The 26,388-nt window shown below is 48.8% G+C and overlaps 10 protein-coding genes across 10 annotated transcripts; 4 read left to right on the plus strand and 6 right to left on the minus strand.

The window, feature by feature from the left end:
• Positions 1-3,256: 3,256 nt before the first annotated feature.
• BDR25DRAFT_304363 (uncharacterized protein) lies at positions 3,257-4,976 on the minus strand. The gene has a single exon (XM_033690193.1). The coding sequence runs from the start codon at positions 4,925-4,927 to the stop codon at positions 3,269-3,271; it is 1,659 nt and encodes a 552-aa protein (XP_033546485.1). The 5' UTR covers positions 4,928-4,976; the 3' UTR covers positions 3,257-3,268.
• An 872-nt stretch (positions 4,977-5,848) lies between these two features.
• Positions 5,849-6,422, minus strand: BDR25DRAFT_315229 (uncharacterized protein; the record flags this gene model as incomplete). The annotated part of the gene is made up of 2 exons (XM_033691511.1): positions 5,849-6,155; positions 6,226-6,422. The coding sequence occupies 2 exons, from the start codon at positions 6,420-6,422 to the stop codon at positions 5,849-5,851; spliced, it is 504 nt and encodes a 167-aa protein (XP_033546486.1).
• Positions 6,423-6,464: 42 nt separating this feature from the next.
• BDR25DRAFT_356392 (uncharacterized protein) lies at positions 6,465-7,553 on the plus strand (the record flags this gene model as incomplete). The annotated part of the gene is made up of 8 exons (XM_033695626.1): positions 6,465-6,484; positions 6,529-6,651; positions 6,682-6,840; positions 6,888-7,024; positions 7,082-7,126; positions 7,168-7,230; positions 7,275-7,327; positions 7,362-7,553. The coding sequence occupies 8 exons, from the start codon at positions 6,465-6,467 to the stop codon at positions 7,551-7,553; spliced, it is 792 nt and encodes a 263-aa protein (XP_033546487.1).
• An 88-nt stretch (positions 7,554-7,641) lies between these two features.
• Positions 7,642-8,616, minus strand: BDR25DRAFT_371676 (uncharacterized protein; the record flags this gene model as incomplete). The annotated part of the gene is made up of 3 exons (XM_033697196.1): positions 7,642-8,410; positions 8,482-8,548; positions 8,601-8,616. 3 exons carry the CDS (start codon positions 8,614-8,616, stop codon positions 7,642-7,644), a joined length of 852 nt encoding a protein of 283 aa, XP_033546488.1.
• A 4,349-nt stretch (positions 8,617-12,965) lies between these two features.
• Positions 12,966-14,350, minus strand: BDR25DRAFT_46756 (uncharacterized protein). Its single transcript, XM_033698613.1, has 4 exons — positions 14,269-14,350; positions 13,438-13,626; positions 13,258-13,371; positions 12,966-13,156 (listed from the first exon to the last, which is right to left on the minus strand). The coding sequence occupies exons 1-4, from the start codon at positions 14,326-14,328 to the stop codon at positions 13,088-13,090; spliced, it is 432 nt and encodes a 143-aa protein (XP_033546489.1). The 5' UTR covers positions 14,329-14,350; the 3' UTR covers positions 12,966-13,087.
• Positions 14,351-16,903: 2,553 nt separating this feature from the next.
• On the plus strand, positions 16,904-18,766 carry BDR25DRAFT_46768 (uncharacterized protein). Its single transcript, XM_033698614.1, has 3 exons — positions 16,904-17,224; positions 17,295-17,854; positions 17,914-18,766. The coding sequence occupies exons 1-3, from the start codon at positions 17,129-17,131 to the stop codon at positions 18,494-18,496; spliced, it is 1,239 nt and encodes a 412-aa protein (XP_033546490.1). The 5' UTR covers positions 16,904-17,128; the 3' UTR covers positions 18,497-18,766.
• A 1,396-nt stretch (positions 18,767-20,162) lies between these two features.
• On the plus strand, positions 20,163-21,719 carry BDR25DRAFT_46787 (uncharacterized protein). The gene is made up of 4 exons (XM_033698615.1): positions 20,163-20,545; positions 20,767-20,899; positions 20,966-21,514; positions 21,568-21,719. The coding sequence occupies exons 1-3, from the start codon at positions 20,400-20,402 to the stop codon at positions 21,512-21,514; spliced, it is 828 nt and encodes a 275-aa protein (XP_033546491.1). The 5' UTR covers positions 20,163-20,399; the 3' UTR covers positions 21,568-21,719.
• A 1,497-nt stretch (positions 21,720-23,216) lies between these two features.
• BDR25DRAFT_228566 (uncharacterized protein) lies at positions 23,217-24,126 on the minus strand (the record flags this gene model as incomplete). Its single annotated transcript, XM_033685278.1, has 4 exons — positions 23,217-23,528; positions 23,558-23,766; positions 23,834-23,948; positions 24,001-24,126. 4 exons carry the CDS (start codon positions 24,124-24,126, stop codon positions 23,217-23,219), a joined length of 762 nt encoding a protein of 253 aa, XP_033546492.1.
• A 208-nt stretch (positions 24,127-24,334) lies between these two features.
• Positions 24,335-25,528, plus strand: BDR25DRAFT_304367 (5-formyltetrahydrofolate cyclo-ligase). Its single transcript, XM_033690194.1, has 3 exons — positions 24,335-24,623; positions 24,695-25,183; positions 25,235-25,528. The coding sequence occupies exons 1-3, from the start codon at positions 24,530-24,532 to the stop codon at positions 25,354-25,356; spliced, it is 705 nt and encodes a 234-aa protein (XP_033546493.1). The 5' UTR covers positions 24,335-24,529; the 3' UTR covers positions 25,357-25,528.
• BDR25DRAFT_334849 (small nuclear ribonucleoprotein E) lies at positions 25,148-26,075 on the minus strand. The gene is made up of 5 exons (XM_033692967.1): positions 25,968-26,075; positions 25,900-25,917; positions 25,735-25,841; positions 25,586-25,676; positions 25,148-25,534 (listed from the first exon to the last, which is right to left on the minus strand). Exons 1-5 carry the CDS (start codon positions 25,981-25,983, stop codon positions 25,467-25,469), a joined length of 300 nt encoding a protein of 99 aa, XP_033546494.1. The 5' UTR covers positions 25,984-26,075; the 3' UTR covers positions 25,148-25,466.
• Positions 26,076-26,388: the final 313 nt, after the last annotated feature.

The raw sequence follows: 26,388 nt of genomic DNA on the forward strand, positions 1-26,388 counted from the left end.
GCCAGGACCGTGTCATCGAGAACCTGCAGCACGCCTACGAGCACAACCCTGAGGGTAACAAAATCCCCATCCCCTATATAGATTGATAGACTAACACTTTCGCAGTCTTCGTCCGCGTTCACATGCTCTACATCAATACCGAGGTCAACGGCCATCCGGTCAAGGCCTTTGTTGACTCTGGCGCCCAGGCGACCATCATGTCCCCTTCCTGTGCTGAGGCGTGTGGCATTATGCGTCTAATCGATACACGCTACTCTGGCATTGCCAAGGGTGTCGGTACCGCCCGAATTCTCGGCCGCGTTCACCACGCAGAGATCAAGATTGGCGGGGCGGTCATGCCTTGTGCATTCACCGTCATGGAAGGAAAAGACGTTGATCTCCTGTTTGGTCTCGACATGCTCAAGCGCTACAAGGCTAAGATCGACCTAGAGAAGAATGCTCTCTGCTTTGCAGGGATTGAGGTCCCTTTCCTACACGAGTCTGAAATTCCAAAATCCGCTGAGGAAGCTGAGATGAACGAGCCAACCGTTTCTGGACCTAACGGTACTGAAATCGGGACGCGATCCGGCGCTGTGAGACCCGCAGGTGCGACAGCCACTGGCGATTCCACCGCCGCTGTGGGGCCGTCCTCATCCCATCCATCAGCTGCCGCAACCCAAGGTCCCGCAGACAATTTCCCACAGGAGGACATTGAGCAGCTTGTCAACCTAGGCTTCTCACGACAGGACGCAGTCCGGGCGTTGCGGGCCACCAACGGCAACGTCGAGTACGCCGCAGAGCTACTCTTCGCGAACAATAGATAAACAAAAGCAAGCACGCATCTAGAGGTTTCACGAGCCAACCATCATTGACCAAAAAGTAACGGACTCTTCCCACGACCACTCTGCATAGACTTGGCGAATTCGGGCACTGCGCATCTCATGCACAATCGGGCCATGGCTTTCCTTGATTGTTTTCCTCCCCAAGATTCCAGGATTTCCCCATTTTCCCCTTTCACCTCTGTTATCATGACCTGAAATAGCAATGAACAGCGGCATCTGTATTTTCTTTTCTTCGGGAACTTTGGCCTGAGGATTCGGGATCAATGCTTCTTTTCCACACAGCGCTTGCAGGTATGGCTGAATCTTTGCTTTCTATCAAGCTTACACCCCTTCACACAATCTCTCCTTTCCTTTTCTTTGTTTTCCTTCATCTGAGGCTATGATTGACGGGGCATGACGTTTCATGAACTCACTACATCGTATCGAAAATCGCCGGCTGTGCATTTCAATGCGGACGGAACTTCTCAGCGTGTATTATCTACGAATAATGGCGGCGGCAGTATTGCGGCGATTTCTTTCGTTCCTCTCTCTGCTCGAGCACGACAACGACGTGATAACAACTCCCCTTCCTGTCTATCCCACGTCACCCGAAGTATTTTCTTCACGAAGCGATCTTCGTCCGTAGAATTAGGGAGATCGAAGATGGAAATGCAATCATGAGCCCAACCCAGTCTTTCGGGACACATTTGCTGCGTGTTGATGTGTGTATCGACGTTTTACGAGGCAGAATGAGATATCATTGGTGAATATCTACCGACTTGCAGCTGCAGGACAGCGGGTTCCATGTCCATGGTCAACAAGAGTGGTGCTGATGGTCGGCGAAGATAATCTTGAACGTACCCCGAAGGAGTCCCTTGTTAGGTACTTCCGCGGCCTGTGTTACTTTTTCTTACGCAGGGTGGTGACAACTCATCTCCCTCGCGTAGTATCGGGCACATCTGGGAGGGTGTAGTTGCAACAACATTTCGTCCACCTTTGTAAGTACCATGAGGCAGCCCGCAGTGACTGATATGTAACCAAGAAGCAAGATGCAGTAATGCCCATTGCGATGCTTCTTCCCGCCTTTGCAGGCTGCAAGATAGCTTCACCCTGGAATCTTAGGCTGTCAATACGAGAGGAAGAGATAAAAACCGGGATGATCAGCAATGCAGCAGACTGAAAGTGGCATGTTACTGCTTGGCTGCTAGAATATCCAACGGCCCGCTGTCAGATTGGATTTGAGTGGGGACATTGGGCATGCGAATCCTTCGTGAACGATTATAGCGCTCCGGTTTCTTCTTCGTGTCCGTCTACGACCCGTGCAGCGTATGGACACGACTCCCAATGTCATCGACTGCTTAGTCCTTCCAGACTAGCATCGGAAGCCGCGCCTCCGACCTGCTTGCTACTAGATCAGAAGTACCTATCATACGACAAGTCCATTGTCACAACGCCCTTACTCATTCCCTTCAAAATCACGCAAACACGACATGATTTCTGCATGCTTACCAAAATTCACTCATCATGAGAAGCTTATTAATTACTTTCTACTCACGGGGGATGTATACCTTAGTTTCAACATTTAACATGCATCCGAGAAGAACGCAAATGTCAAGTTAAGTCCAGCAAACCTTCACCCCTAGCTTTAGCCTCATTCTTCATGCAATCCAATGTCAACATGGATATTTCAACATTTCATCTGTAGATTTGGAGGTGCATCGCACGAAACCCATGAAAATCACTCCGACCCAACCGAACCAAATTGCAAATACGCAATCACTCCTCACAAAATTATTATTTCTCCTCCCCAAAAAAATTAGAACCTGGATCGCATAATATCACATCGCGACGCAAATTTGGCCCGAACGCTCGAACGCTCCAGACCTCTGACCTCTGACTTCTGACGTAGTGGTTCTAGTATCGTACGATTCTTGTCTTCGAGATAAGATCTGAAACCACTGCCCTTTGCATGACTGACAGTGCTGAAATGACAGACAAAGTGCACACAGAGTCTAGTACATTTAGTGCACATCCAAGTCCGGTACATCTGGAACACATCCAAGTCGGCAGCGTAGAGTCGGCTAATAAGAAAGACGATCCCGACGGGATGGACGGCGACTGAATGTAGAAAGGATATCTACTTCAAGATGAGTTTAGAACGAGTTTAGGGTTGCAGGAGGCGTTCAGGGTCCGACAAGTTTCGGATTCGGGTAGGTCAGTTCAGTTCGCGGGAGGCACCTGGCGGAAGGAGCGTGGAACAAGGATGCCTTCCGATGGATGGCTGATGGTCCGCCCTTACCTCCCGAACCAAGGTGGCGGTGGTCTAGATTCAGCCTTCTCTATTACCCCACCCTGTGAGAAAATGTTGGAGGTCTGGGTGCTTAGTTTTTGGTATTTAATCGGAAGTATGGTGTCTTGTGGAAATGGGAGAGAGATAGACGCATATATTGCAGGGATATATCAGTAGATTATCTGATTTTATACAAGCATGGCTTAAGGACCATTCCGTCCTTCGCGTCGTCCTCATTGTCCTCTTCAGACACGGTTGTGAATTTCTTGCCCTTCATGCCCATCTTCAACCCATTTTCAACCCTCTCTATTCTGACATTCTTCCCTTTCACCGGGTTTGTGCCCTTGATGAACTGCATCTTGACGAACATCTTGTTGCTGAGATCGATAGCTGCATTAGGTTCTCCGTCCAACATAAATCCTCGTTTGCGAAGTGCTTCAACGAAGGCACTAACATCCGTCCCCTCTTTCCCTTGTGCCCCATCCACGTGCTCTGCAAGCTCGGCTTCATCGTCACTACCTTGAACGCCTTCTTTAGCAACCTCTTCCTCCTTCTTTTTCTTGCCTTTAACTTTCTTGTCCTTTTTTTGCAGCGAACCTACGGAATTTATCGGAGGTTTTCCAGATCTTGTCACGCGGCCGAAACGTGATTTGATCTCAGCTACCCATAGCTCGCCTTTCCAGCGAAGGATACGATATGCTTCGTCTATGAAGTCGAGCCAGTTGGTTCCCATAAGCGCGAGGCAAAATATTGCTACATCAATTGAGGAGTCGGGGAGTGGTAGTGCAGAAATGTCTGCGATTGTAACGAGTGAGGCGTTGGGGCCAGATGGCTTGGAGAGGTCGAAGGAATGGACGGTAAGACGGAGGGATTGGAGGTTAGGTTGTAAACGCTGTGCGAGAGATGCGGTACCGCAACCTAGATCTGCTATTGTGCAGTTGCCTTTGAAGTCTCGGGGAAGCGGTTTTGGCCCCGCAGTTCTCTGGCCATTGTCTGCGGAATAGGCTTGTTGTCTCGCCCGCTTATCATTCTTGAACTTCTTGTCCCGCGCTTTGCCACGTGTCCGGATCATAGGTCCATAACCGTCTACGGGATTCTCGGGCCAGACTTCGACTTGCTGAGCAAAGCCACGGTGGTAGTCTTCAAACATCTCCGGGTTCTCGGCAAATATAGAGAGAGAGGCTTGAGAGGGTTTAGTGTAGAGTGATTCGTTAAGGTGGCGGAAACGTGCGCTTGCGAGTTTTGCGCGCATGGATTGTTGGAGGGGGGTGAGGGTTTTGGTTGGGAGCAATGAGGGTTGTGCTACAGGCGCAGCTGTCTTTTGCGTGGCCATAGATCGACCAATGTCTTGAAGTGAAACATCGGATATCAAAGAATCAGTTGAGGGTTTCTTGTCTTTCTTCCGCTTCTTCTTCTCAAGCCTTGACTCCGCTTTGTGATCTGTAACAACCTTCTCCATTCCTAAATCTTGAACAACAGCCTCCACATTCTCCTGATCATTGTACTCATTGCCGCATCCGGTCACTTCGCTATTTGCCTTCTCTCCCTGCCTTGTATCGCCTTTCCTTTTCCGCTTCTTACTGACCTTTTGCGCGTTCGCACCAGTCCCCTTGTCAACCACATTTCCATTAGTTTCCTTGCTCTCCAACTCCTTAACCTGCCATTTTCTAGTATCTGCAGTTCCATCAAAGTATGCCCCGATGTTCTCCTCATTGACTGGCATTTCCTTGGTGTTCCGCTTCCGCTTCTTGCCCTTCTTGCCCTCTGGGGCTGGTTTCGCGGTCTCGGTTTGGGTGGCTAAAGGTGCGGAGACGTTCCATCCTGGCACTGCAAACATTGCGGAATGAACTTCCCTTACACCAAGGGGTAAGGTGGGGGGATTCGTGGGTGCAATAGGGCAGAGACTGGGAGGTTTAGTGTTCCGTTTGAATTTTTGGTCGGTGCGGGAAAACGTTTTGCCGACCTCAGAAAACATGTGTTAGCATAGAAGTTATTCCAACCGGTGAACTTTCCACCTCAGCAATTGATAATCATCCCAACATCAATGCTATAATGACTTTATTTGAATTCCGACGATCTCGTCTATATATGGCCTTCTAATAAAGTTATCATGCACAAATGTAGAGAACAGGGCTTCAGTTCGATTTAATGCCCAAACTCGGCTGCCCTGGTTGCTTCTAGAAATGGTATTGATACAGTGGGGGGAGGCGGCTTCTTCTTGGTTGAAAGAATTGTTGGAATTACCTAACAGATACTTTAGGCTTGGAGCAACATATCAAGGAGTTTCTACCAATCTCCTTACTCCCCTCTCCCTAATGTCTTACGGGTAGTACTAAACCGCTTCCTTCAAGAGTGGTGCAATCGACCTTTGGAGTGGTAAGCCACGCACTCGGAGTTCCACTTCTAAATGGCGCCACTGCTACGCTCTCTGGCATTTCAACGATATAGAACTCCCTCCTTGAAGGCTGCATGCTTGAAGGGTTAATCTCCATGCGAAATGCTCAGGATAATTCACCAAAGCACAGTTGCAGGATTTGAGAAGCCATGGATGATAGAGAATAATGAGAGAAGTACAACTACACAGATGTTTGTATCCCATTTCTTCCCGTTGATATCCGCATATCGCATGCAAATATCGGTCAATCTTGTCTGGATGACATTGAACTCATATTTGATAAGGTCCATCGCTCCCGTAGAGCCGGAATATCTGCCCCTAGTAGGGGTTAAAACCCACACACGTTTTTATCTAACCATATAGCTATGTCAACTCGCAATTTCGCCGCCAAATCCTCTTCCCAGCAACCTTCACCACCGTAGTCCAGCTATTCATCTCCATCCTGCCGAATTTCTCAATCTTGAGACCAGCTCTCCTCTCCTGGTCCTTCTCTTCCCATATCCATCTATTGTGCGCCATGCGTCTCTGTTCAGCAAGCCTCCAGACTAAAGCGCTTGCTTTCGCAGGCCCGTTGCCGGTCTCTTGGTTGTGGTAGTCGGTGATATGTCCCTTGTGGATGGTGTATTCGACGACGAGGTATTTACGAATAGCTGTAGACGCCGTGGTAGATCTGTGGAGATCAAGGAAATCTTATCTACCTATTTACTAGAACACTACAAGCAGCATCAAATCCCACTAACCCGTGCTCAGATGACAAGGGGCTTGTACAACCCCTTGATGCACGTATACGGTCCACCCATATCTCATATCCCAGGACTAAAGGACGGAGAGAATATACTACCAAATGACACTCGCTCGCTTTATGCATTTCCTCTATTTCCTTTATCAAATTCTCCCTTTCCCTCGCCTGTATCCCCTTTTTCACAGCCTCCGCCATTACAGTCTTAAATTCGTCTCAGCGCACTCCTTACCTTTGTTGATGGTAGCCTTTATCTTTTCGTTATTGACCTCAGTCTTACTTAGTTTCGGTCCGTCATCCCAAGTCTTAATGTGGTCTTTTGGCCTTTCATTCACTTCTTAGAGAACGACTTAGCTCTCTTTAGAGAGATTGTCGCCATGGACTACGAGATTGTATGTGTATGTTATGATTACGTAGGGCCTATTAGGTGAGGAAGTCATGATGGATTCGGATGGAGGCCGCGTTGCAGACTTATACCTAGAGTATGGATCACATGGCTGCTTGCAGGAGGTCAGCAAGCGGCAGAAGGCGGCTCAGCCACCTCCTTCATTGCTCAAGGGAACGAATCGAAATTGTGGCATGTGCTAGATGATCGCGAATACAGGCCTGGAGCTCTGTAGCGCATTATAGATCTCTGAGCTAACAGTATTTACAATACCGAAGGGATGTTAAGAGACGTTTATATTATACCTTCTTAAGAGAACGCTTTAACGCGGTCTTCAACAATCCCACAGATATATCCGGTGGTTCTCAGTGGTTTCCTGCCGACCCTACTACCTCTGCAGTCACCAATGGGATATGTGGCACGTAGAACATGTAAAAACTCGCCTGTTTCTTAGCTAACGGAGAGGACCTAGCAAATAACCGAGAGACCTATGGTTTCCTCACAGCGATAGCAGCAGGTTCTAGACGCTGTACCTGGCCCCGCACATACCTATCCAAGCTATTGAAGCTGCTCGAGAGTTTCTCATCGAGACATTTAAGCGGAATCGGCAAAGCCCACAGGGTTCATAAGAAAATTCACATATATGGTTGACAGGCTACAAATAGGGGTGTCCAAAACCTTCAAGCGAGCAAGTCCCTTGCCTTGCTTCTTATTCACAGTTGGCACTACACAAGAGGCTCATCAGAAACTAGACCCAAACCCTTATTCTACATGTCCTTGTCTGCCTCTTCCTCCTCAATCTGAACTTCCGCAAATGGGATTCTAATCACTCCGGGCGCGAGAGGTCGGCGATATTCGTGAATCTAGATGAAATATCCTCACTTATGATAGTTGATAACCTTGTCAGCAAGAATTTAGGTAACATTATTGTAGAACTCCCATGAGTAGTCTCTTTATGATAACTTTGTGTTAGTGCGTAGGATGGGTGCTAGTATGGGAAGGTATGGGTGATCAGGATTGCGAGAGCGAGGACTACACCGCAATCTGCTTCCCTGCCTCCTCTGCACCCGCTGCACTATTTTCAGCGCTCACGAAAAAGTTATCCGGCATCTGCTCCCAATTTTTGCCGTAGATAACGTTGTCCGGGAGAGTGAATATAACCTTAGACCAGTCAAGCGTCACCCCTTGCGGCGTACTATAATTCCACTGCCCTGTCACTGGATTGAAGAGGACATCACAAATATCGTGTAAATTATAGCCCTCAACGCCCATCATATTGTCCCGCCTCACGTTGTCCAGCATCTTGACGAAAGCCAGAGCATCCTGCCATAAACCAGGTATTACGTACCTGAAATTGAAGAAATGCGCCTTTAGCGGAGCGCGTTGGACGAAGACCGCGATCGCAAATCCGCGGAGCGGAGAACCCACAGAGGTGTTTCGATAGACATAGGCGACCGGCTCGATGTCAATAACCGCATCCTTTCGTTCAAAGAGCCCTGAGGCAATGCGTAGGACTGCGTTCTGGTACTGGTGCATTCCGAGCGCGGAAGCAGCGATCCAGAGACGCATGAGTGGGAGGAGGCCGGCGGTGGTTGTGTATTGCGGTGCACGGTCCTCATATAGCCAATCGAAGAGTGCATGGAGGTCTTGAACAGCAATCTCTGGAAGGTATATTGCTTGGCGGCGGTCGGCGGGGAGATTTCTAAAGAGTAGGGAGACGGTAGCGAGGAGGCTAAGGTGGATGTCAAGGCGCATCTTATTCGGGCCGGCGAAGACGGCGACGGGCAATCCGATGTGAGATCTAAAGACAGATTAGTAAGTTTCACAAATGGGGACTTGCTTTGCGAAGGGAGTGTATGGTCCGTGACGCACCGAGCGTATCGAACAAATGGGAAGCGGAAACCACCGCAATCGGCACAGTTTGGGTTGTTGAAGCCACCTGGCGAGAGAGAGTTAGTTTTAGTGCAAGAATATAAGGAAGACAGACGTACAAGTATCACAAACCATGGTCGCGAAGGTTGGTATCTGGTCCAGAGGAGTGTTAGCCTGCAACATTATCTTGAGGTTGCCATCTTGCGGGGGCGCCATCTCTTTAGTAGTATTTTTGGAGTGGTTATTCTGATGTGAGGAAGAGGCGGCATGCAGGGCTAGGCGGTAGACAGGAATGATCGAGTAGCTAGTAGAGGAGGAGAGCTTACGGAAAGATTTCTTTGGAGAGCAGCAATGGCGAAAGAGGCAGACTATGGTCAAAGTTTAGAACGCTCACATCGGAGACGTTGCTCGAGCAAAAAGCTTCAGGGTTCAACGCAATGATCTCGAGGAGAGTGTGAGAGTATGGTCGAAGCACTGAGTGCTTGCGGTGGCGTCGTCGTTGAAGCACGAAATTTTCCGTAAAGTAAGCGTTGTTGTATAATATCGTGAAATTGCTGAAGAATCTGAAAGAATAGGGATAGGTGAAGCTCAGGAGGTTCACAGTGACGATGTTGTTTAAATGCAACACTTCTTGCCGTGCATGTGACGAAGAAATAGTGAACAGACGGGGTTCGTGGTGACAACGTTTCCTGGGTTGAACTTCTCACTGCAATAGACAATAGTATCAACAACACCGAGGGAGTGTAACCGAAAAGGTGAAGAGTAGGCGGCAGTACCTGCTGGGGTGCAAACAGCTGGCGGTCACGGCATTATCAGGACCTAAGAATATCTTGCCGCAAGGGAAGGCGGGTGACTAGAGTGTTGAGGGTGGTATTTTAGAGACACAAAGGAGCCAAAAGGAGGAGTTATTGCAGTGCTGAGGTCTCTTGAGGACCGTGTCATTAGAGTACGATATGCCAGACTAAGGAGGCAGTGTCCAGTGTGCACAAGTATCTAGTTGTTGGGAGGACTGAGAGTTACAGGGAGGAGTTTCTGAAACTTAGAGAGTGCCCAGCAGTGACATGATGCCGTTGCAATTGCTGCTGTGCCAAGAGAGTAGACACGTGAAAGACTTTAAATGCAGTTTGAGCTCAAACGCACAAACGAACAAACCCCGACGTGACCGATAAATATGCTGCATCTTGGGGGAATCCTCACGACTTGTCTACATTTTGGAAGCCCGGATCGAGAAACATAGATAGCTGTATCTACAAGAATCTTAACGCAGCTAGTCTCTTTGCTTTGGTCGTTGATAGGGACTGGTCCCATACCATTGGAGCCCATAAAGAACCCAGATAATCGCCAAAAAGGAGCTCTATCTCTCATAATCGAACTCACGCATTCAAAAAAGGAAAATATAGTTGTTTCTAAGTTCACTTGTTAGTAAGTCTGGTGTCCATGCGAATCTTTGCTGTAACGAGGCGAGACGAAGTGGTGAGTGCCCGAAGGCGAAAGAATGCTCAATTAAAGATTTTATATAAGCAAAAGGCTGGGAATATTTTAACCCGGATCGAGTGTTTTTGAGTTGTTGTTTAAGTGAAAGAGTCACGCGGACGCCAATGGCTCACCATGAACACATGAGGGGTTGGACTGAGCTTTTGCGCTGTTACGGCCACAGTGAAAACCATTTTAGAGTTTGGCCTCTTCAGTGGGCTCCTCTCTTCGCATCACTCCTCCTGGCCGTGGACTAAGAAATATCTATCTCTAGAGCACCCCTGTTGCTCTTTCTCTTTCAATACATATCCTCCAGCGATTCAGTTTCTTTTGCGTAGTACCTTCTACTTGTTTTTTTTATTCTTCAATGTCTCGAATGAAGATTCCATCAAGTATAATCTAGATATATTGTGCTGTCTGATTTAGGCCATCTCAGGGCAAGTACTTAATAGACAAGACGCTAGAATATCCAATACAACAATCTCTCTACACCTGAAACCCCTGCTCAGACTCAGCTACCCCTGCAAAAACCATTACTTGTTTGTTATTCGGATTGCGGCTTTCCACGTTTAGCCTATCAATCATCTATATATATTGAACAAAAAAAGGATACGTCACGATATAATCTTTAGCACCCATGATGGATTTATGCACTGAATTTTGTCTTCCTGAACAGAAGTTGACACTTCCTGACATTTAGGAGTTTGCAAGCCAGCCCCTCAAATACCTTGGCTTTTCCATAACCCCAGCTGACCAACCTTCGTGATATTGCTAATTACGCCAGATTTTTGAGATGGCGCGGCAAACCATGCGTGATCTATTATTATCCAAGTCGACATGTGCAACGAGGGGCAGTAACGCCACTTCCATTTCCTTTGACTTCGTAACCCTTCATAATATGCTCTCGTCATACATACACTTTATAATCACAACGCGACTCTTCAGCTGTTCTTCACTCCTACACCCCTCATTCCTGAACGTTATGTAGGGATTTTAAAGAGCACATCTTTCATTGGTCCACACCAATCTTATGCTCCGGCCTCCAAAATACACCCCAAAGGCTCTGGAAGACCTCGAGGGAGAACTTCACTAACTCTCGGCAAACCAAGAACCTACTGCAACCCAGTCTCGGCCAAAGTTAAGCGCACAAACCGAAGATTCAGGAATTGTGAAAGGGGCGGAACCGATTGTGGAGAAGCTAGTGTAATACCTAGTGGGTAACTACCCAGGCGTGAGCAAACAACCCTTTCGATATCTTATATGAGGGCTTGCTATATTGTGCCTGGACAAGAGCTCTGGCCCAGCAGATAGTCCAGGTTTCTTCGAATTGCATCGGGGCACCCGATTCTGAGAGAGTCTGTTCCACCAAAAAAGGTGTGCTGCATCATCATAATAGGGTATATCGGAACCCTCCAGTAACCTCTCTTCTAGGATTGGAAGCAGTTATTGGATGAGATGATCAGCATCCTTGAAGCGGTGTTAGAGACTAGAGCCCACCGAGCATTTCGACTGCACCTCGGCCACCAAACGCGAAACCTCCACAGGGCTTTCAAAAATTATAGCCCCGGAGCGAAAATAGGAACGTGAAGGGGAAGCCACGATTTCATCGCCGAACATTTCAGCGGAGCAGCGAGAAAAGGCGAGAAGTCATAGACCCTCGAGCATACAACCAGCGGCGCCCGGACGAAAAGCCCAGCCGGAGCGATGGGGAGAACTATCAACGGTGTGCAAGGAAATATTGCGGAGCATTGGCATTACGAGGCTTCATCCCCTGAAGATCCGTGAGCGGTTACGGAAGCGTAGTGTATTCTAGGAGAATACCTAATACAACAGATATTAGCACAAGCGGACTACCGTTCCTTCTTGTTAGAGCGAGTAGAAGAATCAGAGACTGAGGTAGCAGCAGTTGATGTTAGTTCCGAAAGTAGTGATCTAGGTTACTCTGCTGAATATTGATTATATGCTATTACTGTCATTGATATCGTAAGACGTAGGTGAGAGGATCCACGGTCGAATGAAGCGCATCTAATGGACCTGTTCTTTAACACCATAAAAGTAAGTTAATTGGACAGTCAATACGTTCTGGATGAACGCAAAAAGATAACGAACTTGTCTTACAGAGTGGTGAAGTGTTTCTCGGCACACTGATCTAATTGTACTTGCGGACCTTGCGAATAATTTCACGGTTACCATTTTTCTCATAGCACCCTGTTCCGTGCCGGTATCGCATTTTACTCATGTGGTAAGGCATACGGCTCGTGAAGCAATTAAAAGCTGGTGTTGACGTAACGTAAAAAGCTTTTCCTACTCGGAGACCGTCCGATTCATCTCAAGAGCCAACTGTGAATCTATGCCTGAAGAGGCTTGCATTCGGTCATATTGGGAAGCTTCCTCATCGACTCGATCCACATCATGTCCGAAGTCGTATCGGGGCCTCCCGTCATTTTGCATATTAGAGTAAAATTCTCGGATTGATTAGTCGACGTCGTTCGCGTTGTGGCGAGGCGTTTACCTGACATGGTTAGCGCAGCGACCGTGTAATGTGGCGATAGAGGTCGGATCAATGTTAGATTTAGTGGGATGCAATATCTCTTCTCGTAGATGCGAAAGACGAATTGTTGAAGTGGGATGAAAGCACGCTCCGCGACGCTGGAATTGAGCGCAAGTTGCATCGTGTTGGCGCAGCCTCAACGGTGGCTTAATTCGTCACATCTTCCAGTGAATGTTAGGTCCCAGCCTTACCGAAAACGGCCAACTTACAGTTATTGAGGTGGCAATCACCCCTCCCTAATAAATGAAAACAAGATCAACACAGAGACATTTGAGCAAAGAAAGTAGCATTGTCAAGCCCATGTAAATGATGTAATGAAGACTAAAACCGAAAGCGGTCGACAAAAAAGACAAAGGATATCTCTACGACGCGAACCAGAAAGATCCCGGCTCCTATACTTCCCAGCCAAACAAAATGTGCTGAAAGAAATTGTGCCCATGTCAAGTCTAGGCTGTTCCCCGGCTGTTTCAACGCGTAATGAGATAATCAGAGGCCTGGAAATCCTCTCAGTGTCCGACTACTGTCGAACCCATGTGTGCTTAGTACACGCACCATGTAATACCATACTCCTTATCTATCATCTTATAGAGCTCTCCCGTCGACTTCCCGTCTCTGCAGCGTGTTGAAGTCAATTCCTTCGAACATGCGGACCTAATACTAAGTTAGCTTTTCCTATCCTTTTCATGATGCCGAAAACCATTGTCGCCATCATTCAAAATTAGCGCACGGTAGGACAAGGGGTTAATGCATACATTCAACGCTTTCACGCCATCATAGAAGCCCGGTTCGATACTCTCAGCCATGAGACTACAACCACATCGACTACAAAAGTAGTGTTGAACCCGTTGTTTCCCAAAACGGTATTTCTATACACGTAATCGTTAAATACGCTCTAAACTGTAAAATCTAAACTAAGGGATATAACAACTTACCTCTACGAGCTCACTCTCCAATCCCATACCCTCAAACTCGATACACTCGTTCTGAACATAGACATTCAAATAGCCATTCCGACTACAGATTGAACAATTGCACTCAACGACCCAACTGTCAAGGTCGTCGAGACCTGGTGATAGTGTGACGGTGTAGCGGACGAGTTGGCAGTGGCATGATGCTTGGTACTGTATGGCGATTGTCAGTTCTGGGGTTATGAAGCCGTGCAAGTGGGAGTAAAGGTGACGGTAGAAGGTGACAAATTGAGCCTAAAGTGCGAAGAAAGGATAGGCGAAAGAACTATGTGAGAAGTTGAGACGATGCGCTAGATGCAGAGAAAACTTGGAAGAAAAAGCATATTCGAAATCAGGGTGGGGTCCAAAGATCAACTAAGTGCACCGGTACAGAGAACCTAGTAACAGAACGCAGAAAGGGAGATAGAGGAACTTGATTCTAATATGCAGAGCAGGAGATGACAGAAGGGAGTGTGGTTGTCGCGTCGCGTAATGGTCCTCGTTTTGAGAGCTGTGCAGCAAATGCAACGGCAGCCAATTACAGTTATCTTTGCAGGGTCTCGAGGGCAGGGATTTGTAGTGGCGCCCAATGGAAAAGCAAACCGATACGCAGGGCACAGTCCGAATCGAAAGATAGAAGATAATGGGCTGCATGGAGAGGGAATATAATTACGAAAGACATGTATAGGGATCGGCAGTTCGCTCAAATATCTGAGCAATCAGAGACGATAGGATATTCAAGAATAGAGGGAAACGGAATAAGGCTGATGTTAAAATCCGAGAAGGGAAAGAACATAATAGCTATCGTAAACGCACCTTCCTGCCCGGCTTGGTCGATACAAGCGAGTGAACTGTGGGTGCGTTCGGGCTCACCATCCTTCCACTGCTAAGGTTGATGGCGATGGAAAAAGGATGAAGAGGGAGAAAGTATATGGGGTACGTTGCTGCGAGAGTTATGGCGGCAGCTAAGGGAGTGGTCACGCGGGAGCATGTGAGGCTCGCGAGCGTAACTCGGATTGGGTTGGAATGCGAAAATGTCTGAGAACGAATAATGCGAAGAAGTTTTCTTAGACGAAATTGGCCTTCAGAGAAAGTTTGAAGATGTGCCGTTAAAGTTTTGCAGGTACTCCAAGTTTCTGTACTCAACCCAGAGGCTCAGAAGTCATATTTATACATCGCCTTGCTCAAGTCAACCGACGAACATTCCTACCTGGAGATCAACATCCAACCTAGACAGAGACAAAGTCTCGGCCCGTTCCACCACAGCACACCAATCGCCCCCATCCTCTCCCTTTCTTTCGTCTATTTTCATCCCAAACCCCGTCACTCACACACACAGATGCACCAAAAGTGATATTCACATTGCCCATAACGTTAAGATAGAAAGCCAAGCACAACGCCAAACTCACTTATCCGCGGATCACCGTACATGTTCAGCTGGACAGGGGCCCGAAATGCGGCTCGACCTTTCGGATTTGGACCCGTCGGACGATAGACGATCGTTTCGTTTCCCGCATGTTGGGATGGAATGAAATTTGGGGGCGTGTTTGGAGTTGGAGGGGCTCGTATTACGGGAGCGATGTCATGTGCGTGGCGCTCTGTGGCCAGGGAGGGCCAGGCAATTGCTTCGGTGCCTCATATTAGGTCATTGACGTGGAAATAAGGTGCAGAATGATGCATATGGCTTGATTCCTGGCAAGCCGCACGTCCAGAATTAATGAAGCTCATGGTCGTGGAGGCCAAAGTGAGTCATACCAGTGATATCTTCCTGCGTCGGAGTCCCAGATGTTCAACGCTATTCTCGCTTTCCATGCCTATTTGGGTGAGCGCACGTGGAGATACAGGCTGCTATATCTGGACCTGGGATCTGGGTCGGTTTGCGGCTCGCGGGCATGTGGTCGGGAGGTTTTGGTAAAGAAATTTGAAAGGTCGGAAACTTTCGAGCGAATTGGAGGGGGCCGAGCGGGGTCTCTTGCACCGCTTGCCCGACGAAGGGCTTCGTGTTCCCACCAGTGAATTCGGCAAACCGTGAATTTGGTCATTCTAGGTGTCGTATTTCTGGTGTTCCTAATGCAAGTAAGTTGGCGGCGGAAAGCCACGAAAATTGTCTTCAGGTTAGTTGAAACGTTGCTCCGTGTATCATCTAGACGTTTAGTCGAATGAACCAACCTATCGCAGTACGGACCTTAGTTTGGAAACAATTGCAAGAAATTCAGGTTTGCAAACTTTGAAGTTCTGCAATCCGTCTTCGTTACCTTGCGACGGGATAACATCAATGATGAAGCTTTAAGAAGTGAGACCTCTCGGAACGCGGCCGAAGTGCACTTGAACGGCCCCAGTCTGAGCTTCAAGCCGTGAACTGACCACAACCTGCCTCAGGCCTCCCAAGTTCTGCCAGTCGTGGCCTTGTTAGAAACGTGGGCCAAATCCCATAGGATCCCGAAATCGAAAACAAGTTTATTCATCCTCCAAACCAGACCATCTTTTCAGCTGCTATGCCCCTGTTCGATAGTTGTCAACTCGTATGGATTATCTCCGTGACTCGTGTCAACCAAGAAGACGCTGTGGCGTATCTCGAGCGAGCAGCTAGCGCCAGTTTAGGGTAATTTTAGACACGTTACATGTCTTCAAACGGCAATCTGTCGTGATGGTTGCCGGTTGGCTGCTTTCGAAACAAGAGGGCTGAAAGTGCTTGTCGCTTGGCACGGGACCGGAAGAGACGGCTGCCGCCTTGCACGGGCTTGATATAAGGCTCAGGGGAAGCCCCGAAATATTTTCGAGAGGAAGTCGTATCGCTGCTCACTATCCAAAACGTCTTTCAAATGTCTCCCGCATGCTTTTCGATATTTCGCAGTAGGCTTAAACCACGCTGTGTTTTTTGGAATCTTGAGGGAAAATCTCACACGCGACACCTGAAGTCGTCCGGAGCCACCAATGATACGCGCCGATAAACGGTCAGCCGCGGCGAAATCAAGTCCTGCATTGGTGGACGCGTAGGGTTGGCGCTTGGCGTGCGTCAGCGTTGCTTGTCCCTTACCAGTACTCGAGCATGTGCCGTGTCATGGCTTGCGAAGGAGAGCTGTAGCTGGGAAGAGAAGACAAAGGAAGCATGCGAAGGAGCAACCATTAAATAGAGTAATGCAAATGCGAGTGCACGTAGGTACAGTAATTGCTTCCTCAGCAGACATCGGCCGTCGGGTTTGGCCGCCTTATAAAAGTGGACCATCCATCCCCGCCAAGCCACGAATTAGTACCACATCGGGAATAGAGGTTGCAGTTTGGACAGACTCTCCCTACCATTGCCAACAACACCTGTGGCAGTGATCTCCTGCTGACCTGCTTGCCTCGTCTTTCCATCTCAGCACCGCCTCTCCTTCCTTCCCTTCTCACACTCCTTTACACCTTTTTTTTTTTGATCCGCTCGGATTGTGGTTTCACCGCTCTCTTTACTGCAGAGCTGTCGAGGCTTCCGCGTCTTCCGGTCCTTAGCTTAGTGGCAGAAACCAGCAATTGAGTCTTCTCCTCAACACCACACACGCGCACGAGACCCGGTTGCGATATTCGCCGCCCTCCGACGCAGCCTCATAGTGTGTAACCGAATCCTCAATCCTTCCTCTCCGCCACCCTAGGAAATACATCCTGGTTATACGCCCGACGACGAAGCGAAACGACGGCCATGATGCCGGCGCAGAACCTCACGGTTCCGTTCGAGGGTGAAACTCAATGGCACTCCAAGCCAGCTTGGAAGTTGCCAGGTTGGGCCGAGCCTATTGTAAGTTTTTGCTTTGCCTTTGGTCTCTGTCGGGCTTCGCGATTAGTCACTAACAATGCTCGCTTATCAGATCGTTGCCAGTATTCTGTTCTTTGCCATGTTCATGACCCGACGCCGCGGCTTTCGAATCTTGAACAAGTCCTCCAGTCGTTCTGGCTATCTCGACAGTCTTAGCTCAAATGACTCTTCTGACCGTCTGCTCTCCTATGACTCTGATGGCGAGGGTGAATACGACGGATTCATGTCAACGAGCAAATACCCGCCAAAGAATCGCAACTGTTGTGGCATCGTTCTCCCAATGCCCAATACTTCTCGATTCAGGAACAATCTCCACAGCCGGGTTCTCCAGCGGTACCCCTTCCTCATCGAGATGTTCTACTGGATCATCAATTACGCCTTCTACCGGTTCACGTCTATCGCTTCCCAGACAATCTTCGCCAAGACGGGCATTTGGAATGTCGCGCAGGACCATGGACTTGCTGTCCTTGAGACTGAAGAGTTTAGCATTCTTAGCATCCTCTTCCCTATCCGTGAGCGGGACGTTCAGCAGTGGTTCATGACTGGCCACCAGGACGCGCTCACGGTCTTGAACAAGGCGTATGCGCTGATACATATCCCTGGCACCGTTGGGTAAGCGTCTTCCACCTTGCTGATGTTCTCTGTCAACAGTCACACTAATTTTTTGACAGATTCATCTGCTGGTACTACTACGTCGCCCCCTCCTTCGACACCTTCGCCCTCGCCCGCCGCACTATGACCCTCACTAACTTTTGCGCCTTCATTACCTTCATCTTCTACCCATGTATGCCACCCCGCCTCCTCCCCCCGGAGTACGGCTTCCTCGACACAGTCCGCCACGACGACGCGCAGAGCGTATGGATGAGCGGCAAATACGTCAACACCCTTGCAGCCATGCCTTCTATGCACTTCGGATACTCCTTCTGCATCGGCATGACGTTAATATACCATTCCGGCCTCTTCCGCCGCACGTTAGAAAAAGGCGAACCCCGGAAGTCTCTCTTCTGGAAAGTCTTCTATCTCATCATCGGCCTTGGTTACCCCACTTTCATTCTCACGACCATCGTTGCGACCGCGAACCACTATTTCATGGACGCGGTTATGGCGGCGCTATTTGTGGTCTTTTCCTTTGGGTTCAACAAGGTCTTCTACATCTTCATCCCACTGGAAGACTTCCTTCTCTATCTGATACGCGCTGAGAAACCGACTCCAACGACCGGTGATCGGTATCATGAGCGTGGTGGTCGGATCTAATGCCCGGTGGTGTAGATGTCTACGGGCATTGCGGATCCACCGCCTGGTGGTGCATTTTCCTTTGTATACAAGTAGATCCATGATTCGGCATACCCCCACTTCATTCTGCATTGCGGGAGCATTTTCTGGGTCTAATGGCGGGTGGGATCTGGGTCTTGGCGTTCAATAATAAATGGGTTAATTTCACGGCCTAATATTGGAAAATGTGCTGGCTCTATAGCACCTTTGTAAAGCTTACGGTTGATGTGGTGCACCCAATGCTAATGGACTGTACTGTTTCTTCCCTAGCTGTAACGGTGCAGCAACTCTCGCATCCTGCTTAAGAACTGTGCGAAGCGAGTCGAAAGCTACCCAGGACGACGTGAAGATGGTTGGGACTCTAATCTCTATCAAGTTGTCGGCTAGAATACGAACTATGAGTAGGATAACGTCTAGCTCGAGTCTCAACATGTCAACGCTAACATCCTAATTTCGTGACACTGTTGCCATTTTCTAGCTAGCCGTCTTTATATCAACAAACTAGCACTGTATTCAAGGATTCAGTACATCAAGAATCCTCCTGGGAGGATTTTAAAATAGAACATGATGTAGAGGCTCGTTGCTGGCTGTGAAGAAGCTAGCAGCGTAGTGAGAATCCGCGTAGAAGCTCTGAAGAGAGTGGTAGGCATGGTATACATCTGGAGCACTTGCCGGTTCAGTGGCACATTGTGAGTGGTAGTCCTGAGAGTGGTAGCATTTGATGAATACACACATATAAAAGAGGCGACTGGACATGATCTAGGCCCATCGAATGCTGCGAAACGTCCATTCACAGCGAGATACAAAGCCCACAGGATGCATGTCTTCATTCACCACGTCTCATCCGTCAAACATATCCCAGAACGACAGAAAAAGAAGCCTTCTATATAAACCCAAGGTGTAGACTATAACCAAAAGAGGTTGCTTCTTCGATTGAGCATGTCCTCCTTAATTCAGGGCCTATGCTAATATTCTCTGTATCGAGCAAAATTACCAGGTGCCCGAAGGCGAAGAAGGTTGGATATGGGCGGTTTATATAGACGAAAACGTGAAGTGAGGGGATAGCCGGATTGGGGCGTTTCCGTGGAATATGGTGTTAGAGGAGGTAGATACTGCGGATGAGGGAAGGGGGTTGATTGCTTATTGAGTTGTGGTATCTGACTACTGTTTCGAATTGAGGTTCTTTCAGCTTGAAGGAAGTCGGCCACTTGCTTCATTTGTATAGTTGAAGCTAGATTCAACCTGGACTGGCAATACCAACAATGTAAGAAGCATATGGATAAGCATACACTACCATAGCTCTACTGTTCGAACTCAGTTCCCTCGACAAAAGAGCCTCGTACTTCTCAAATACAACCACCTGTGCTAGCCCTCAAAGCATAGGAGCAACCTGGCAATCTGCTTTGCTCTCAAAGGTCCTCCGAGAACTTTAATGTCTAGCCTACAATTGCTGCAAAGAAGAGAAAAGTAGCTGCAGTCCCGAAAATTGTCTGCACTAAAACCCCATACGTTCCCAGACTGGTAACGTAACCAACATCAACCAAACCACAACCCTCCTTAAGGATGAGTGGCATGTGCACGCTAACGCAGGTACGTTCTCGGCTCCAGCTCCAAGTTCGTAAGCTCCCCGCTGTCAAAGCTTCCCGAAGCCATCAACACCCAGAGCTGTTATTTGCGCACCACAACTGCCCCGCAAAAGCGCCTTCCTTTTTGCACTCGCGTCTTTACCTACACCTGAATTGCAACTTTATTTCGTTCCTTTACGCCCTAGTGTCATTTGTGCACTGGCCGACGAAACTATCACAGCTCCTAGATCCGAGAGCTCTATTCGCTGATACAGCTCCTTCTTCACGCCCACCAACGTTTCCCAGCTGCCAGTGATAAGATGGCGGATATCGAGCAGCAGCCTCTAGCTGAGGAGGCTGTCGGCGCTGATGTCGAGATGCAAGAGGGAGCTGAGGGCACCGACGATGAGGAGAGTGGGCTTCTGGGTATTGAGCCAGAGACACCGAAGCTTGTTCTGTTCGCAGAGTGTGTATTCCTTCATTTTCGTATTTTTTTTTCTTTTGGCCATAGGCGATGCAACTGTCATTGAGCACTTCTCAAGCACTCTCGCAATGCGCTTGCTCTTTCTGCTCTGCTCAGCTCCGATGCAGGGCGGCTGCTTGATGATATGTGTAATTGAACTTCGCTGCCCTCTCTTCTGCATTAAGCTAACTTAAGAAACGAGAATGGAACTAACAAGCATTCAGCTTAGCCAAGAGCCCAATTGTCGAGGTCATGGTAGGCACTGGCGACGAATGCACGACCTATTCGGCTCACGAGGCTGTTCTCATCAAGGCTCCGGAGTTCGCTCGACAATGCGCAAATCTTGGGCCAGGAGTGGTACGTCCTTCCTCTCCGAACACTACTCCCTAAAGCGCTCTATTCATAATTTCACAGCCCCGCCAGATTGCAATGCCAGATGCCGATGTCAACGCTATGGGCTCTATCATCGAATACCTATATACTGGTGAATACTTCCCGAAGAAGACGTCCACCGCGCGCGACGCTACCCTAGAGAAAGACCCTCGCACGCCCTTGCCTGACGACCAAGGACTTGGCCTCCTAGTGCACGCCCGGATCTACACCCTCGCTGACCGTCTTGAGATTCCAGAGCTCAAATCCTTAGCCCACTCCAAGATCCACCGCACAGCCTCTACTGCAAAAGGCGAACTAGCATACGCACGCTTCATCTATAAGGAGTCCAATCCCGAAGACGCAGTCATCCGCAAGCCAGTCGCCGCGTTCTGGGCTACGCGAAGCTACTCGCTTCGACACGACGCGGAGCCGGAATTCAAGGCAATGTGTCTTGAGTTCCCGCAATTCTCGTATGATGTCCTTCAGCTTGTTCTAGATCAACAGGAGAAGTCGAGGCATAAAAGTGACGATGGCCCACACCGTGGTCCGGCTATTGTTCCGGGCAGTAGCAGGAAGCGGGCAAGGGTTAATCAGATTTAGGTCAGGTTTAGGAGTACAACTTCGCACCTGTGACCAACTAACTCGGTTTGCAGTTTCTAACGTATGGCAGTGGAGCTTGTTACATGTCGCCAACCTAAGGAATGGAATGAAATGGCAATATCTGTCTCTGTGTATGTAAGTGTTTGGGTGTGCGCGGGAGTAGCGAGGGTACGGCAGGCTGCGAGACGGATAGGCTCTCTTCCAAGGTTTTATAATGCCAATATGTACCCTGGCGTTGGATATTATTCAGGTGTAGCGGGGGCTGGTTAGGGCTTTTGGAAACTTCTGTTTACATGTAGTAGGATCTTTTTCTCTGGCTCTCTCCTCTTTGTTCTGCATATTAGATGAATAAGGAAAATGGTCACCCCTATTTTCGCGCCTCTAAGCGAACACAATAAGAAGGATATATACAGTAGGCTTGAAATAATGAAGCTTGTTCAAAAATCTCAATCTCAACAGCCTTCCACATCAAGAAATCATTTCTCCATCTCACAGAGGAATTCGTCAATACTAGGTAATCAAACATCCTACACATCATCCTACACATCACGCACGCGCTGTGCACAAAAATAACTCTAGTTTAGCCCAGTTGCGGCAGCTGCAGGATCCATACGTACGTCTAGTTTCTATCCCTGTAAGACAAGAAGACGAGCATAGAACGCACCACCTAGAGATCAGACCTAGAGACGAGAAATATGAATTCAATTCAATGGAAGCAAGGGAGAGCACCTGCATACAGCCAGAGATCCAGTAAAACTGTAAGAATGTAGCCGGTATGGAGCACGGGTAGCTAGTTGAAGAGTTCGTGACTAATTTACATATGGAAACAGAAAAGGAACGATTGTAGAGGAAGCAAGGAAGAGGGGGGGGGGGGGGGGGGGGGGGGGGGGGGGGTTTTTAAAGGGGGGGGGGGGGGGGGGGGGGGGGATTGGGAGAATGGTTTTCAATAGAGTTGTGAAGAGGGGCCTGTGATAAGGTATTGCTATAGGGATGCTAGGAGATTCTACAACAGTTAATCTCAGAGCATTGTGAAGGTGGAGATTAGGAGTTCTGATTTCACATACCGCAGTGCGTGGATCGAAGAACGTTAATCCTGACGGAGTCCGTGGAGAAAATGTTACTGATAAGGACTGTCTGAGGATGTACAGCGCGTAATCCTAAGAGTGAACTAATGGAAGGGGCGGGAATAAACTCTATAGCCATACCTACATCAACAATCAACAATACACTATTTTAATACATCTAGTTACTACTCACAGAACTAGCAACCGAAGGAACCTCAAATTCAACACAATTTTGTAATTTGACCGTCAAGTCGACATTATTTATAAATCATCGTATCTATTATATCAATCCACCCACCTCCATATCAATAATAGATTAAACCATTGCATTCCACCAGTGCTCCGGAAAGACGCCCAAACATCCAACAACTCCATCTCTTGTTCTTTCTGTTCCATGTTCTTGAATTCATTGATATCGCCAACGCCAGTCCAGTCACATAAACCAGACAATAACCCACATAACCTTGGAAAGCCGGACAACCATGAAAGTTGGCACGCTAATAAGTATGCCCGCCGGGGAGACCCACCCGCAGTTGAAGGTCGACTACATATCTTCTTACTCCATCGACCGGCCGTACAGTACAAGTCCAAAATCAAAAAGGTGCATGCATCCTGCCATTTCATACGCTACACCATGTTTAGAAGAAGAAATACAAAATGCTTCCACTCGCGGTTAAGAAAACGCCGAACCACCACCACTGATTTGCGCGCATTTGTTCCGGGGTCCTTTTATTGATGACGTTGTGGTTTAGGGGCAGTTCGGATCGTTTGATCTTGCCAGTTGCTTTCGCACCGCCGGGTGTTGATGTCGTGAGTGGGTTGAGTGTTGAGGTAGGGAGCATTTGCGGAGGAGACATCGCGAGATAGAGCGGCATCATAGGTGCGCCGTCCCATTTATAGAGATTCAGGCGTGAGATGTTGTGGTAGGGATCAGTAAGGACTTCGTAGCGCTAAGGAAAGGTACACGTCAACGGAGGACATTGCAAGAAGAAGTGGTGGAGGGGTTTACCTCGAATAGCTCAGAGGTATTATAACGTGTGTAAACGGCATTTTTGTACTGGCATGGGTCGGAATATAGTTGGCGGCCGTCAACTGCTATTGGGACGAGGATGAGAGACCCATTGTCATGTTTGGTGTAGCTGCCGTGCTGCCATTGAATGATTCCCTTCGGGCATTTGGGACTGGTTGCTGTGACTCTGCGTCAGCCAAGTTGACCTCCCCAGTTGCAGGGAGCTATAAAGCGGGGCAGACGTACGATTCGCGATTGCGCGGTAGTAGGCTTCTTCGTAGAAGCCGTCTGCGGAGAAAGAGTACGATATACCTGTATGTGCAGGCTCTGTGAATTTCTCGTTGACTGGGTCGTAGAAGCCCTAGAATAGTGTTTCAGCATGGTTGCAGTGAAGCAGAGCGGGTCATACATACGGGTCCAGTGAGCGTTGAGTTCGACTTCGACGACCACGTTCCCACAATGTCAGTAGGGGCGGGCGTTGTCTGAGCAGCGGAGAGGCTCGCGGAGAGTACTAGGGCGAGTTTTAATGACAGCAACATGTCTGCGAGGCAGTGGAATCGGTCGTCAGTCGAGAGACGGGAGGATGCGGCCGTGGCGAAGCGTAGTGGAGGAATGTTGAAGTCTCAGAGCAAGTTCAGGGCAAGGAGGCGACGAGGCAGGAATGCACGCACCTTTGCAGGGGTTGTGCGGCTCGCCGCTGATCGTCAGCCACCGTGCAACGCCATCCCCGACATCATCAACAGAAATCACGACTCGACCTCGTCTCCGATTCGAGGTTTCTCCGTATTTGCATGTTATTCAGAAGGCCAATTGGCGACGATCTTAACACGCGCACCCTGGCTTGGACATGACTCCTTGAGAAAGGCCTCATCTCAAGTCTTCGCAGGCAGAGCTCGCACACTTTATCTGGCACGTCCTTGGAACTATTTCTGGAACGCAACTATGGCGACCTCAATTACACTGATGAAGAAAGAGCTTCGAAAGAAGATTAAGACTATACTTTCGGAGCTACCCGAAGCCGCGATAAAAGTACAATGTCCGTTGATCTGAGACCCTTTTTGCGCATTGATGAGTCAAATTGAGTTGACTGCGCTAACAGAGCAACAGCTTCCATAGCAGTCAATTCTCTACTGTCATTGCCGGAGTATAAGGCAGCGAAGAGGGTCAGTGTTTATCTTTCCATGCCTTCAGGGGAAATCTCGACGTCCAGTATCGTGCACGATGCCTTGCAGCAAGACAAACAGGTCTTCATCCCATACACGTACAAGTTAGCTGCCCCGCAGCAGGGCCAACCAAAGTCAGTCATGGACATGCTAGAGCTGTATTCGCTCAGTGACTACGAATCCCTCAAGCCAGACAATTGGGGCATCCCAACTCTGAGCCAAGACTCAATATCATCACGTGCCAATTCATTCGGTGGACTGGGGATCACTGAGGGAGAATCGGCTGCACAGACTGGAGTCGACTATGGACTGGATTTGATCATCATGCCCGGCATGGCCTTCGACTTAGAATTTGGCCGTCTTGGTCATGGCAAAGGCTTCTATGACTACTTTTTGCAGCGGTGTCACCAGTTGTCGCAGATGCCTTTTCGCGGTAAATCTTCTGGTGTATTTGGTATGGGGTGGGCATGCTAACCATATCAAGTGGGTCTCTCGTTGAGTGAGCAGCTCCTCCCTCCAAATGAATCCGTCCCAGTGGATAATTCCGATTTTCCCCTTGACGCCCTCATCCTCGGCGATGGCCAGCTTCATCGGGCCAAAACATGACATGGAACGCCGATGTCGAAATTTTAAACAATCGTTCTTCTAAGACACCCCACACCCTGCTTCCCCCGAATTTTGTTAGAGGGTTTCGCAACAGGATCCGCCAATACACATCAGAGGGGTTGGGGCTTAGAGAGGCTTTGGATCAGGGAAATATTGTCGCCTTTGAGCATGATCTGGCCTGTTGTAGTGTCAGTGATTGAATAGCCTTAGTTGTGTACATAATGCTCACCAATCTTCCGCCTGCTCTCCGCCTTGTCCCGAGTTGCAAGGCTCACCTCGGTCGCGTTGTCGATGACGAGGTTCATGAATTCATCAAAGCCCTGTAACGCAGTTAGCCACAATGCGTTAGGCTATTAGCACCTATTCTGTGATGCGTACCCTCAGGTTGCCCTCAATGCGCATATTCAAGTTCTCGTACAGCCAGATGGAAACGAGCGCGCGCGCCTGGAGCTGTTTGAAGATAAAGTTGATAGGGGGAAGGAGCACTGGGGCATGTTTAGCATGAACCCCGTGTAGAGGTTGCAGTGATGGACGAAGGAGTACCTTTCTGCCCGCCTCGGCCTGCCAGAAGATGTTAGCGGTGGTTTATTGCTGCATTCGCCGAGACTTACCTCCGCGTCCAGCCATGGTAGCTTTAGCAAAGAGACGTAGATTGGTAAGGAAGTGGGAGCGTGAGAGGATACAGCGCAGGTGCAGATGTGGTGGGGTGGAGACTGGCTGAAGCTCCGTTGGCGTGCACTTCGAATTTCAGCTTAGCTCACCTTACATAAGGGAGGTGTGGCTAGTTAATTATCATCGCACCGCCTGAGCTCGCTGAGATAAGTCTAGCTCGCCAAGGCTGTGTGCGGGACCGGAAGCCGTCGCTTTTGTCACAGTTGAACTCACAACTGGGCACTTCTTGACTGCGCCAAACAACGTCCTCGCTCCTTCACTCGATATTCTCTCACCACTTTTGGCTTTTCGCGGTACATATCCCCTTGCGGACCCACGACTACGCAGTCCATGAGCACAACCTAAGCACTCCCCCTCTAT

The sequence above is a fragment of the Lindgomyces ingoldianus genome (assembly GCF_010093535.1).
Source record: "Lindgomyces ingoldianus strain ATCC 200398 unplaced genomic scaffold BDR25scaffold_20, whole genome shotgun sequence".
NCBI classification, from domain to species: Eukaryota; Fungi; Ascomycota; class Dothideomycetes; order Pleosporales; family Lindgomycetaceae; genus Lindgomyces; species Lindgomyces ingoldianus.